The sequence below is a fragment of the Ictalurus punctatus genome, chromosome 16 (genome assembly GCF_001660625.3).
Source record: "Ictalurus punctatus breed USDA103 chromosome 16, Coco_2.0, whole genome shotgun sequence".
Taxonomy (NCBI): Eukaryota; Metazoa; Chordata; class Actinopteri; order Siluriformes; family Ictaluridae; genus Ictalurus; species Ictalurus punctatus.
The window spans coordinates 22,643,293-22,658,787 of NC_030431.2; the positions used below are offsets into that span (position 1 = coordinate 22,643,293).

The 15,495-nt window shown below is 41.6% G+C and overlaps 2 protein-coding genes across 3 annotated transcripts in view; both read right to left on the reverse strand.

Annotated features, from left to right (window-relative positions):
- Window positions 1-1,605: 1,605 nt before the first annotated feature.
- Window positions 1,606-15,495, reverse strand: part of LOC108277113 (serine-rich adhesin for platelets) — a 37,882-nt gene continuing 23,992 nt past the window's right edge. Inside the window, exons 1-3 of one of the 2 annotated variants that reach the window (XM_053686845.1) lie at window positions 5,657-5,780; window positions 5,512-5,567; window positions 1,606-5,410 (exon numbers count right to left, since the gene is read on the reverse strand). In XM_053686845.1, the coding sequence (XP_053542820.1) occupies window positions 1,821-5,410; window positions 5,512-5,567; window positions 5,657-5,673 (3,663 nt within the window). In that variant the 5' untranslated portion in view covers window positions 5,674-5,780 and the 3' untranslated portion in view covers window positions 1,606-1,820. Of the gene's footprint in view, window positions 5,411-5,511; window positions 5,568-5,656; window positions 5,781-15,495 lie in introns of those variants that run through there. The other variant, XM_053686846.1, reaches the window with a different exon arrangement.
- golph3b (golgi phosphoprotein 3b) lies at window positions 6,567-14,090 on the reverse strand. Its single transcript, XM_017489500.3, has 4 exons — window positions 13,668-14,090; window positions 10,729-10,860; window positions 9,660-9,774; window positions 6,567-9,450 (listed from the first exon to the last, which is right to left on the reverse strand). The coding sequence occupies exons 1-4, from the start codon at window positions 13,878-13,880 to the stop codon at window positions 9,026-9,028; spliced, it is 885 nt and encodes a 294-aa protein (XP_017344989.1). The 5' UTR covers window positions 13,881-14,090; the 3' UTR covers window positions 6,567-9,025.

The window sequence follows — 15,495 nt, forward strand, 5'->3', positions numbered from 1 at the left end:
TAACGGAGGCATATGTTTGTGCTGATTCTTGTTCCCGAGCTACCCCTGCCTCTTGCTCTACTTTTCCCTACTGACCACATTGCTGTCTGATCTCATCAGATTTTCTTTTCCTTTTGGAAAGTCAAGATAGTTTCGTAAAAGGTAGGAGCCTGAAGGCATGTTAATTCGTAGGAGAAATCCAAGGTTTACTTTAAGAGAACAGTGATATAACCAATGTAAATAGACTCAGCAAAAAATGAAATGTCTTCTCACGTTCACCTGCTTTCATTTCCAGCAAATTTCCTTAATGTGCAAACATTTGTATTAATTTATTTTTTTAAATTCAACAGCTGACACACAAATTGAACAAGTTTCACATTCATCTGACGAAAAGACATGGAACAACAAGACCCTGAACAGGGGGGGCATCAACATCCAAAGTCAGTCAGTATGTGGTGTGGCATATTACAGTGCATCTCCATATTCATAGACTACACCAGATTTGTCAGTTCTTGCCGTGAGACGTTAACCCACTTTTCCACTAAGGCATTTGCAAGTTCTCTACCGTGTCTGTGGGGGGAGATATGGTCACGTAATTTTCCACTGCAAGGACAGTCAACTGTCCTTCCTGTATTAGGCATCTTACATTACAGACATTACAGCTTAATGCTCTGGCCACATCTGCAGTACTCATGCCTCCCTGCAGCATGTTCACGCAGGTGAACAGGCACCCTAGGCATCTTTCTTCTGGTATTTTTCCCCCAGTCAGTAGTGTGAGCGAAATTACTCATTTTTACTTTGTAATAAGTTTGTTCTCGTTCATCTGAGGATAACACCTAAGAAGGCCATGTCAGAGGACGAGTCTGCGAGTGTTGTCTAACTTCTACAACAGTAGAAAGGTCTCTTTAGAGTCCCAACAGAGATTGTAACTGACCAATTGCCTACTGCCTGTAAACTGTTGTGTCTTAAGGACTGTTCCACAGGTGCGATAAATTGTTTATGATCCATTGAGTAAGAATGAACATTGTTTAAACCCTTGCCAATAAAGATCTGTAAAGCTTACCTGGATTTTACAAAATTCTCTTTAAAATACAGGCTCCTGAAAAAGGGACGTTTCTTGTTTTTGATGAGTATATAACCACAAAAATAAATGAATAAAACCCAATACAAGTGCCAGGGCCCAACTAGAACAGGGCAAAGCAGTCAAAAGCAATACCCAGTAGGCATGACTACAACAGTTTATACTAACTGGTCATTAATGACCCAAATGAGAAGTTCAGCTTTTTAAAATAAATAACTTGCTTGTAAAGTAATATGGTATGTTTGTATTAGATAGTGTTGTAGGGGAAGTTTTGAAGCAACACTAGCTTGGTTTGGGCAGAGTAGCAATCCGGCCACTGAAAAAAAATGGTTGCAAGTACCCAGTAGAGGCATTCAAAAAACATGAATGTGTGATCTGATCACCCAAATTGGTTATTAAGATAAAGTCTGGACTACTGCCAGTCTTTTCAAAACCTTTCAAAAGTTTCTCAAATTTAAAGTATTTATATGCAGTTAGCAGAACCAATGCATTTTTATAACCAAAACCACACTGAACAGGCAGACCTAAAATAAGACGGCAAAAAATGGAATACAAAAAGCATGCTTTAATAGATCATTTAGACAGACAAGCCAGGCATTTTATAATAAAGCACTATAATTAGAGACACTGCTTTACCATCAAGTTGAACACGGCAGGAGTCCTTCGAGATGAAACCTGGAAGTCATAAGGTTTCAAGGGAAGGTGGGACCCACTGAGCTTTTACTACCAGAAAAGCTTGGGGGAAATCTTGGAAGATGAGTCACTGAACAGTCTTTTCACAAGATTGCTGACCCAACCACAGAGAAGGAACCAGCTGATTGAAGGCCCCCAGTTGCTGGACATTTTGGTTCGGTATGCTGAGAGAGCTCCCAACAAGCCCATGAGACAAACTATGGCTTTGAGGAGCACTGTAGGCACTTGAAGCATCGGTGTTGGAGCCATTGGATGTTATGGTGCTTCCAGAGGCCTGCTGGTTCACAGTTAAGGCAGGGACAGAGCTCAGCCATTGGACACCATGCTGTTTATGCAAACCATCATAAAGATTGGAAAGGCTGTGGGATGACCCATAGGCAGTTGCAGTTTGGCTTTGGGAACCAGTGTAGGAACTTGATAGACTGGAGGTGGAGGAACCATTAGCTGTTGTGGCGGCTTCAGTTGTCTGCCGATTTGTGTCTTGATGCGTTTGGAAACTACCATAGGGACTGGAAAATCCTTGAGACAGTCCATAGACAGTTGAGCCTCGTCTTTGAGAACCACTGTAGTAGCTTGAAGTACTAGATGTAGAACCATTTAACGCTGCACTTGCAGAGACTTGTTGAATCACATTTAATCCAGGCACAGAGCCAAGCTGGTTTATGCCTTGCTGTGTCTGGAAACCAACATAGGGTCTGGAAATTCCTAGTGAAGGCCAATTGGAAGACGGGCTTTGAGAACCAGTGAAGGAGCTCGATGAGCTGGAGGAGCCATTAGCTGTTGCGGCAGCTTCAGTTGTCTGCCGATTTGTGCCTTGCTGTGTTTGGAAACTACCATAGGGCCTGGAAAATCCTTGAGACAGTCCATAGACAGTTGGACCTTGGCTTTGCGAACCACTGTAAGAGGTTGAAGTGCTAGATGTAGAACCACTGGACACAGCACTCCCAGAGGCCTGCTGGGTCACGAAGGCAGGGGCAGAGCTTGATTGACCACCACCATACTGGCTTGCAAGCACTTGAGACGGTCCATAGCCAGTGGAGCTTTGAGAACCAATGTAGGGGCTTGATAAACTGGAGGTGGAGGAACCATTAGCTGTTGTGGCAGCTTCAGTTGTCTGCTGATTTGTGCCTTGCAGCATCTGGAAACTACCATAGGGTCTGGAAAGTCCTAGTGACGGCCAATTGGAAGACGGGCTTCGAGAACCATTGTGGGAGCTGAAAGATATGCCAGAGGCTTGTAGGTTCAAAGTTAAAGCAGGGGCAGAGGTCAGTTGGTTTGTGCCTTGCTGTGTATGAAAACTACTATAGCGGCTACCAAGCCCTTGAGACAACCCATAGCCAGTTGAGCTTTGGCTTGGAGAACCATGGAAGGAGCTTGAAGTACTAGGCGTAGAACCACTGGACACTGCACTCCCAGAGGCCTGCTGGGTCACAAAGGCAGGGGCAGAGCTTGATTGACCACCACCACCACCATACTGGCTTGCAAGCACTTGAGATGGTCCATAGCCAGTGGAGCCTTGAGAACCAATGTAGGGGCTTGAAGTACTAGATGTAGAGCCATTTAACACTGCATTTGCAGAGGCTTGTTGAATCATATTTAATCCAGGCACAGAGCTAAGCTGGTTTATGCCTTGCTGGGCCTGGGAACCAGCATATTGGCTGGGAAGTCTTAGCACCAGCCAGTAGGCAGTTGGGCCTTGAGAACTAGTGAAGGAGCGTGAGAAACTGGAGGTGGAGGAACCATTAGCTGTTGTGGCGGCTTCAGTTGTCTGCTGATTTGTGCCTTGCTGTGTCTGGAAACTACCAAAGGGTCTGGAAAATCCTTGAAACAGTCCATAGACATTTGAGCCTCGGCTTTGAGAACCATTGTGGGAGCTGGAAGACATGCCGGAGGCTTGTTGGGTTAAAGTTAAAGGAGGGGCAGAGCTCAGTTGGTTTGTGCCTTGCTGTGTCTGGATACTCCCATAGGGGCTGGAAAATCCTTGAGACAGTCCATAGACAGTTGAGCCTCGTCTTTGAGAACCACTGTAGGAGCTTGAAGTGCTAGAAGTAGAACCATTCAACACTGGACTTGCAGAGGCTTGTTGAGTTACATTTAATCCAGCCACGGAGCCAAGCTGGTTTTTGCCTTGCTGTGCCGGGGAACCAGCATATTGGCTGGAAAGTCTAAGCAACAGCCAGTAGGCAGTTGGGCTTGGAGAACCAGTGAAGGAGCTCGATAAGCCGGAGGAACCATTAGCTGTTGTGGCACCTTCACTTGCCTGATGGGATACTGTTAATGCAGGGGCAGAGCTTGATTGACCATGACCATACAGGCTCGCGAGCCCATGAGACGGCCCATAACCAGTTGAGCCTCGGCTTTGAGAACCATGGAAGGAGCTTGAAGTACTAGATGTGGAACCACTGTACACTGCACTCCCAGAGGCCTGCTGGGTCACGAAGGCAGGGGCAGAGCTTGATTGACCACCACCACCATACTGGCTTGCAAGCACTTGAGACGGTCCATGGCCAGTGGAGCTTTGAGAACCAATGTAGGGGCTTGATAAACTGGAGGTGGAGGAGCCATTAGCTGTTGTGGCACCTCCACTTGCCTGCTGAGTTCCAGTTAATGCAGGGGCAGAGCTCAGTTGATTTGTGCCTTGCTGTGTCTGGAAACTACCATAGGGTCTGGAAAGTCCTAGTGAAGGCCAATTGGAAGACGGGCTTCGAGAACCAGTGAAGGAGCTTGATGAGCTGAAGGAACCATTAGCTGTTGCGACAGCTACAGTTGCCTGCCGAGTTCCAGTTAACGTGGGGGCAGAGCCAAGTTGATTCGTGCCTTGCTGTGTCTGGAAACTACCAAAGGGCCTGGAAAATCCTTGAGACAGTCCATAGACAGTTGAGCCTCGGCTTTGAGAACCACTGTGGGAGCTTGAAGTACTAGACGTAGAACCACTGGAAACAGCACTCCCAGAGGCCTGTTGGGTCACAATGGCAGGGCTTGATTGACCACCACCATACTGGCTTGCGAGCCCTTGAGACAGTCCATAGCCAGTGGAGCCTTGAGAACCACTGTAAGCACTCGATAAACTGGAGGTGGAGGAACCATTAGCTGTTGTGGAACCTTCAGTTGCCTTCTGGGTTACAGTTAATGCAGGAGCAGAGCCAAGTTGATTTGTGCCTTGCTGTGTCTGGAAACTAACATAGGGTCTGGAAAGTCCTAGGGACAACCAGTCAGAAAGTGTGCTTTGCGAACCAGTGTGGGAGCTGGAAGACATGCCAGAGGCTTGTTGGTTCAACGTTAAAGCAGGGGCAGAGCTCAATTGGTTTTTGTCTTGCTGTGTTTGGAAACTACCATATTGGCTGCCAAGCCCTTGTGAAAGCCCATAGACAGTTGAGCCTCTGCTTTGTGAGGCAACGTTCTGTTTTCGGAAAGCTTGAATGCCTGGGAACACTGGCTTGTAGTAACCAAAAGAGCCATTTGTCAGGGCTTCCGATGAAGATAAACCTGCCCATAAATCTATCTTAGTTTGCAGAACTCCAGCATTGGTTTTACTTTCATCCCTCAAGGCTGTGGAAGTTTGGGCTCCATCAGGAAAGGATGCAGTTTCCTGCAGCTGATCCAGAGATGTTTTGCCATCAACACTGTACCAATCTTCTGCAGGGCTTTTACTCCACACTTGTTAGAAGAAAAATAGTTTGAAGGTCATACATACAAAGACAATTTATGAACATCAATACAAGATAACAGACACTGCTCTAAGCTTTATAATAGCTTACCTCCAAGTGCCCTTACATCTTTTAGGTGAAGTAAAGCAATGAAGAGCAACCAAAGCCTACAAAATAGCATTAAAAAAAATCACAAACAAACCCATATTATGGAGGGGGAAAAAAATAACACTGCAAAATGTTCACTTTCAGTTACCTTGTGCAACCCCACATAATGACTCAACTGGTGACTGCCGGAAGGCTTAGAGCCTGCCGTTATATCACTTCACCAATGACTCCTAGAACCTCAAAACAGAGCACAAACGTTCAAAGCCTGCCCTTTTAAGCCACTAAATCAAGTCAGCTGACAAAGTTTACCTACTCACATGTCACATGACTCATTGATCCAAGTCCTTTTCTTCAGGTGTGAAACTACTGATTGGTTGGTCTTGTGTGTATGCACAAAGCAGAATGCTACTGCAAATATATATTGAACAAAACACTGATGATCATATTGTGTAGTAAATATTGGAATTCTGCCTCATGAACTTCATTCGAGAAGTTCATTCATTCATACCAAAAGGCTTTGCAAAATGCTATTAAACACTTGAAATTTCAAGAGAGAAGCAGAAGTTGAGAGTTGCATGCAGAATATTATGTTATGATTTATTTAACACTGGAATATCTGGCCCGACCAGAGGTCAGTAAGCATGACCTTGAAGAATACTGATAATTAAATTAATGACCTATGACCTAGGGCCTTTTCTTTGTCTTTATATTGCTGAGTTAGCAGGACTGGGTTGCTAACCCTGGATTTGTCTGGTTTGTCTGTTCTTTGGGGTGATAACAGGAATATCACATCACCCCACCAAGTTATTGTTTATTTTCATCACATCCCAAAGTATTTTATTCCTCTTATTGGCAGTGCAAACAACTTTTTATTTATTAAAGAACACTACACCCATTTATTTTAAATAAATGCTAAATAAACATCTCTAAAGAAGTGTTCTCAGGTTTTCAAACCTGCTAAGATTTTTGTAGTATCATGTACTGTATGCCACGATTAGCTGAATACGGTGAAAGATCTCCACATTCATTATGATGAAAAATAAAAGCAGGAGGAGAACTTTGTTTCCGTCCAGTTCAGGCACTTAAAGGATCATCCTTTATTATAAGGTAAAAAGCATGTGTACAATCCCACAGTTTCCTCTCACCCTAGTAGTACTTCTACACAGAAGTTAACTAATAGCACATCAACAACCAAAACCCAAATATTCATCTCATTCACAGTAAGAGAGAATGACTATGAAAGAACTAGGGATGAATTGATCCTACTTTCTCATTTCACAGTAAAGGTGTTGCTGTGAAGATATCCTGTTGGTTGTGATTCTCTTGCAGCAAAAGATGAGCTTCCGATGAAAATAATGACCAGTCAAGCTCATAGACAAAACGTCAATGGACAGGACCAGAAAATTTGTCAAATTTGATAATGATCCAGCGATTGAGTAAAGTTTTGGTACAGTAGCCATACTCAGTGTTAGATCGGTACATCCCGATAAAGAACCCAAACAAAATAAAAGGACTCACTGAAATACAGATCTGGAAATTCTGAAACCATATTATAGTTTTTAAAAAGAATGATGGCAATGGATGAGGGGGGAAACACTAAGAAAACAACAACGTCAGGAGGTAAAATGGTTTTGTACTGTGAGTTCCATTAGTGTGTGAGACTGGATTTAGAAACTAGACATCAGTTGATATTTTTCCCCTGCTAGTTACAGCCTAAGAATTTCAAATTCCCTTTTAAATTAATTGATAATAAAACTACATTCATGTCCTATTTTTACTGAAAATCCTCTTGCACATCTTGTAGGCCATTCAATTTCTTCATTAGCTCAAGTGAACTTCCTCAGATGATGGTTATATGAAGGGCTAAGGTGACAACCTGTCTAGAACTTACCCACAAGGTATTTCTGCAATCTGATTCCGTTTCTTTTGTAAAGCTGCTGAAAATGGTAGACAAAGCTTTTCAGAAGTGTATGCAGAACAAAGTAATTACGCCTACTTAATGTTAAATGTTTTTTGTTCAGGGGTTTGTTCCTGATTGCTGATGGAGATACATTTCTTTCCTCTGCAAATACACTCCCACTAAACACTCTTCCTCTTGATCTCTAAGTGTGCACTCGTGATGCCATTTGTTAGTACTTCTAAGTTAGGGGAAGCCAAATATTCAAAAACAGAACTACATTTGTTCAACTGGCCTTGTGCTCTGCCAGAGCTGTTGGGTTTGAATGGCTCAGAGTTACACTGCCACCTGCTGGACAGAAAAAAATACAGCTAGGCTGCTTTAAGAAGTGTGCAAATATCGTCAAGTTTAGAAATACATATGATGTGCATTAAATCTCTCATGCTCATTGGAAACACACACACACTCTTCTTGGGGAAACCCTGAATCATATACTAGCTAGAAAATTAAAATTAAAAAATTTGGCTGTTGGAATAACATCATCTGATACGAAGCCGACACCGAAGTGCTCGCCGTAATCAAACAAACAGTGAATCCCTAATAAAAATAATAAAATACCCACCAGCCCTATTGGGGTCGGGTGGTTTACAAACAACATTAACAAGATAAAATTTTTAAATCTGTGATTTTTACAGTGATTTTGTGAGAATCAGGATCTGATGTGCTAAATAAAAATACTAGGGACAAAAGCTAGAGGTTTCTCTAGATGGTACTAGGATCGGATCTCAGCCAGAGCATGATCACGTCATGTCAGCTTTAGAGAGAAATGCCAGTCTGAGAAACAATGAACTAAGGAACATCAATATCCAGATACAGATTGCATGTTAAAGCAACAGTGTGACAAAATAGTGATCAGCCATGACATGTGCAACATCTGACATTTCTATAGCAGATATTAGATATAAAAGATTCTTTGAGTTAGACTAGTATTATTTGTTAGACACATTGACCCACAGCCCAAGTGTAAACTCTGTTTGCTTGTGGTAAAGGAACGTTGTGCAATTTTGTACATTTTTTTCACCTAACCATTCTTTTATTCTAAGGTGGAAATGAAGGCAGTGATTTCTTGACCAGACAGCAGAACCATTCTTGCTGAACGTGCATTGGTGGATACCTGTGTACAAGCAGATCAAGCTCTCCTCAAGTGAAGGATATGAGCTTATTCAAGGAAGTAAGTGAAAATCTCACAGAGAAACAATTAATTTCTGATCACAATTGAGCTACACAAAATCTCCAAGTTGTGGAGGTTGGTTTCATTGAGAAACGCTATTATAATCATTATCACCATCATCATTATAATAATCTCCTTCATTATCAAGAATTCCACCATTATTATAATCCCACCACCTCCAATATAGTCCAGTATAACCCAAGCTATAAATCCAAGGGTGATGAGCTCAGTCTTCTCTCATTCCCTTTCATTTGGTGCAAGCAGCCACAATCTCTCTCTCTCTCTCTCTCTCTCTCTCTCTCTCTCTCTCTCTCTCTCTCTAACAGGCTCATCAAATATAAAAAGTCCACTCGCTCCCATTCTTTCCATCTCTTCCATTAGAGTCAGGTTCATTTGGTGAAAGCGGCCACGACAGCCCAGAGCAGCTCATTGGCACCGGATTTGGTCGCCTCGGCCTCCGGTTCGAGCTCGAGCAGTGAGCGTACACGCTTTGTCGCAAGCTCATACTGCTCGTCCTGCAGTGGTGCGAAAGCGTTCTCCAGCACGTCGGAGGAGTGTGCAAGGAGGATGAGCGCGAGCAGGCGCTTGTCCATACGCTGCGGCTCTCTCACCCACTTGTCGAGCATGGCTTCCTGGAGCTTCTTGACAAGGCGCTGCTTCACCGTGTCGTTGCTCAGTGGGTGCGTGGTCATGTCAAACAGCAGGAAGTTCTGTTTCTCTGTGCTCAGCACACCCTTCTCCACCAGGTTCTTCGCCAGACGCTCACGAACATTGCGAAGCTGGTAGTGGAGCTTTAGGGGATTCCAGGTCTCTCCTGTCCAAAGCAAAGAAAGTATACAAGGAAAGAGAACGTTTTAGATTGAGCGCATTAATACAAACCTGTGATTTATCTTATAGTTGCTGACACTAGTTCAACTCCTTCTGACCAATCAGATTAGAAAATTCAACAGTGCTGTGGTATAATATCCATTATGCAGATTCTGGCCATAAAGTGATGTGTAAGAGGTGTTTGTTCCTTCTCACCACTGAGCAGCTCTATCCAGTTCTGCACCGTCTCAGGAGGCTGTGTTTCCTTCACATGTCTCAGTGCCTCATCTAGCAGCACGTCTCCTGTTGGTGCGTCCGATTTACACAGCACCTTAAAACACAGGTGGGAGAAGGAACTAAAATTAATGCACTTGGAAACTGTGAAGCGATGCAATTTAATGTTTTAAATCCAGAACTACAAATTTTAAATATTCCATATACACTGGTTAGTGACAGCTGAAGAATTACAGGTTAATTATTCCAGAGCTACAAATTAACAATAATCCACAATTATAGATTAACAATATTCCAGAACTACAGATAAACAATATTCCATATCTACTGATTAGTTACAGCTGAAGAACTGCAAATTAATTATTCCAAAGTTATAAATTAACAAGTTATTCTGGAATAACGACATGCACATGCTGAGTATCACAGGACACTGGGTGTCAGTGGTCATTTTCATGTTTTCTTGCTGGAGAAAGAGTGAGGAATTTCCTGAAACATTGCTTCATACAAGGTAAGATGATGTGCAAACAGATGTGAGGGGTCAGGAACTCTGTGAACTCAAACTATTGAGTTCTCAAGCAGCCTTTTTGAATGCCACCACAGTTGCCAGAATCACAGCCTCTACGACTGATACGCAAATAATCCTGAAGATATTTTGTGTGCGCATGTGTGTGTGTGTGTGTGTGTGTGTGTGTGTGCGTGCGTGCGCGTGGCATTCCCCTCCCTCCTCCCACACTACTCAGAATGACAATATGCAACTAAGAGACTAAGGAGCAAGACAAACCGGCCAAACAGCCAATCTAATCACAATGTCGGACAGCTCCAATGCGGCATACGACCGACATCACGCTATGTTTGTTGTCACAAACAACCAGTGTGCTTACCATAATAGACAATGAAGTTCTTAATGTAGCTCAGTTTTTATTGTAACATGTTTTCTTATGTAAAAGGGTTCCATACCAGTATAATGGCATGGAAAAAAATTCATATGCTAAAAACTATGTCAAAGGGTGTACCAGAACAATAGACTAACCGCCCAGTACTGAACACACACCTTTCTGGCCAGCAGGCTTTTCCTCCTCATGCCGCAAGGTTCGAGTTGTAGTCGTCCTCGAAGGCTGAGCTCAATTAGCATGCAGCCTCTGAGACCTGAAGATATGCAGTCATTCCAGAATGACGTATAACCCTGTGACATCACACACACATACCATGATTAACCAGAAATCAGATATTTGTAGCTTGCAAAATATATATTTATTTATATATATAGACGAAAAATATTATACCTGATAATTTATTTATTGAGGAAAATGATCCTATATTAGATATCTGTGAGTGGCAAAAGTATTTGAACCTCTAATATTTGCAGTTAATTTTGAAGGTGAAATTCGAGTCAGGTGATTTCCATGAATGGGATGACAACCAGGTGAGTGAGCGGCCCGTTTTATTTGAAGAACAGGAATCTATCAAAGTCTGATCTTCACAACACACATTCGTGGAAGTGTATCATGGCACGAACAAAGAAGATTGTTGAGGACCTCCAAAAAAGAGTTGTTAATGCTCATCGGGATGGAAAAGGTTACAAAACCATCTCTAAAGAGTTTGGACTCCACCGATCCACAGACAGGCAGGCTGCGTTCAAATGGAGGAAATTCAAGACCATCGTTACCCTCCCCAGGAGTGGAGACCAACAAAGATCACTCCAAGAGCAAGACCTGTAAAGGCCTCTCTCACATTGGCTAATGTTCATTCATGTTCATGAATCCACCATCAGGAGAACACTGAACAACAACTGTGTGCATGGCAGGATTGCAAGGAGAAAGTCACTACTCTCCAAAAAGAACATTGCTGGCCTTCTGCAATTTGTTAATGAAAAATGTTTTGTGGATGGATGAGACCAAAATAGAATTTTTGGTTTAAGTGAGAAGCATTGTATTTGGAGGAAGGAAAACCAGCAGAAGAACCTTATCCCATCTGTGAAACATAGTGGAGGTAGTATCCTGGTTTGGACCCATTTTGCTACACCTGGTCCTAGATGACTTGTAATCATTGATGGAACAATGAATTCTGAATTATAACAACAAAGTCTAAAGGAAAATGTCAGGACATCTGCCTGTGACCTGAATCTTAAGAGAAAGTGGGCAATGCAGCAAGACAACGGCTCTAAGCACACAAGTCATTCTACCAAAGAATGTTTAAAGAAGAATAAAGTTAATGTTTTAGAATGGCCAAGTCACTGTCCTGACCTTAATCCAATAGAGATGTTGTGGAAGGACCTGAAGCAAGCAGTTCATGTGAGGAAACCCACCAACATCACAGAGTTGAAGCTGTTCTTTATTGAGGAACGGGTTCAAATTCCTCCAAGCCGATGTGCAGGACTGATCAACAGTTACCAGAAACATTTAATTGCAGTCATTGCTGCACAAGGGGTTCACACCAGATACTGAAAGCAAAGCTTCACATACTTTTGCCACTCACAGATACATAATATTGGACCATTTTCTTAAAAAAAAAACAAGTTTGATAATTTTTGTTTCATTTGTTTAATTGGGATCTCTTGGACTACATATTTAGGACTTGTGTGAAAATCTGATGATGTTTTAGGTCATATTTATGCAGAAATATAGAAAATTCTAAAGGGTTCACAAACTTTCAAGCACCACTGTCTACTTCCATTGGACTTCTGTTAATAAATCTTGTTTGGAGAAGCTGTATGAATGTGTTCCCAGTTAAACAAAGCAGATTTCTTTCATTTTGCCACCTTGTACTGTATTACAAAAGGATGTCGCCAGCTCAGCTGTTTCTCTCTACTATTGCTGAATAGGTAAGTTCTACCTAAAGAATGAAGAGTCTGGCTATATATGTCCTTCTGAGATAAGTTAAATTGAGGAAAAATAATGTGTCAGCTTTGAGGTGCAGAAGGCCACGCCTCCTTCAGTGAACTGACTGGAACAGAGGCCACGCCTCAATCACTGAAACTAATGTGCTTTTATTTAATCTGATGTCATTAATAAATCACATTAAAAAGTCCTCAGGATACTAAGGGGACCGGGTCTCTTAAGGTACACGTCAGCTGGGAAAACTGATGAAACATCTTTGCTACATTCAGATATCCATTACCATACACACACACACACACACACACACACACACACACACACACACACACAAAGTGCAACTGGTTGCTGGGCAAACAGGCTGTTAGGTGGAGTTCACTAACAAAGAAACATCTAATACTGTGTCAATTGTATCCACCCATTACTGTTCCTCAATTATCACCATGAACCCTTTTTCTTACTGTGTTTATACACAGACACACCATGAATGAAATGTGTATGTCTATTAATCTACCCACCGATTGACTTATCATTCTGTCTGCTAATCTTGTAATCTAAGGCAAATACTTTTAATATTAAATATTGCAATAATATCTGGATAAACACAAATACATAATTATACTTCACAGCTTAGGAGCAGAACCCTTCGCTCTACCTATTGCTTCTAAAGCCGGATTAGATATTATAATATACACTGGATATCATTAGAATGTTTTTAACTTTTAACTGTTTTTAACTGTTAGACATACAAATGAATTACAGATTACAGTGTGTGTGTGTGTGTGTGTGTGTGTGTGTGTGTGTGTGTGTGTGTGTGTGTGTGTGTGTGTGTGTGTGAGAGAGAGAGAGAGAGAGAGAGAGAGAGAGAGAGAGAGAGAGAGAGAGAGAGAGATATAATATCATACCAAGGTGTGTGTCTCAGATAAAGAATTATTATTATTATTATTATTATTACGATTAATAAGGATTATTGTTATTATTATTACTCAAACCTGGGCCTTCTCAGGTCATTTCCATAGCTCCATTTAGGGTCTTACTGATAAATTCAGTGTTATCTTATTACATTTATTAAATATTCATTGTTTGTTTGTTTGTTTGTTTGTTTGTGTTTGTGTGTTTGTGTGTGTGTGTGTGTGTGTGTGTGTGTGTCCCGCACCTCTCTGTCTTTCAGTCCTAAGAGCAACACTTCCTCCATGAGTGTCAGCCGCGTCTCCTTCGAGTCTCCCCGCTCGTCCTCGTCCTCCTCCCCGCGGCGCTCTTCGTGCTCGTCCCCGTCGAAGATCTTCTCTCGGTCAGTGGCGGCGTTACGCGAGGCCTCGGTTCGCCGTTGCACCAGGCCCGAGGTGCTCCTCTGTGTCAGCGAAGTCATTATTCCCACTCACAGTCCGGTAATCCGATCAGCAGTTCTGTCTAATAACACATCAGTTTGGGGAGGAGGGACACAAGTATAAATTTATCCTCGTTTTTGAAATAACAGCTGCTCGTTGACGTGGATGTTTACATGCATCCGGCTCCCGATTTCCTGATTCAATATGGCGAGGGAGATGACGACAGAGAGATCCGGGGTGACGTCAGAGATCACGGAAGTGGGCAGATCGTTTATTTTACAGCCAGAGAAGGCTACAAAGAGATCATATTTATAGGGTTGAGTTATTCCTATCGCAATCTGGACATTTTCACTTAGGTGTGTACTCACTTTTGTTGCCAGCGGTTTAGACATTAATGGCTGTGTGTTGAGTTATTTTGAGGGGACAGCAAATTTACACTGTTACACAAGCTGTACACTCACTACTTTACATTGTAGCAAAGTGTCATTTCTTCAGTGTTGTCACATGAAAAGATATAATCAAATATTTACAAATATGTGAGGGGTGTACTCACTTTTGTGAGATTCTGTATATATATATATATATATATATATATATATATATATATATATATATATATATATATATATATATATATATCACTTTTATCACTTTAACACTAACATGGCTGGAGACATATATATATATATATATATATATATATATATATATATATATATATATATATATATATATATATATATATATATATATATATATATATAGGTCAGTCTCCAGCCATGTTAGTGTTAAAGTGACAATAGTGCAGTTAGGGCTTACGATCACAGTCCTTTTAATCTTGCTACAGTGGTGAAACAACCCACCATTATGACATTATTAAGTTCATTGTCGTTGGTTGATTACTTGAATTTAACTTGTTAAGCCAAAATAATGTCAACTTGAATCTAATGTGTTCTGTGGTGGAAAGTTCAGGAACAGTTAAGCTCTATGGTTCCAACAAATAGCCAATAATGAGGTGAATATTTGTATATTTGTTATCTTGCTGTTTCTTTACACCTGCATTTTAAGTGAGTGACTTTATGATCTGTGGTTTTAACATATTTCCTATACACTCTCTATCAAGTGGAGTGCACTAGATGTTATGTAGGTCACGTCACATGGCTTTGCTTTGAGGTCATTGTGTAGATCTGTGGCTCTCATAGTGGGGTCCGGAGACAGTCTGAGGGTCTGAGAAGCATAGCCAGGGGGGGTCCATGATTTTTTATTTAGTTACAGCCGGTGAAAATCATAGCCTACCTTTATCAAAGCTAGTTTATTTATTATTAGGTTCTTAAAGTTGACTTGGACCTAAAGTGTTCTGTTGGTGGAAAGTCCAGTAATATAAAGCTCTCTGACTCTTATAAATAGGCAAAATATTATTGTACACATTTAAATAATTTTCATGAAATAACATAAGTAAACATGTATGCATTGTATTATTCTATTATAGTTCTGTATCTGATGTTTCACCCCTTTTTATATGATGTTTGCCTGTACACTCTGTACAACAGCAAAAACCTTACACAGCTACTGTATGTAATGGAACAGTTCAGCTAAAATTGAAATTTAGACCAAATCCCAGTTCAGCCAAGGCATGCTTGGTGCCCAGAATTGACT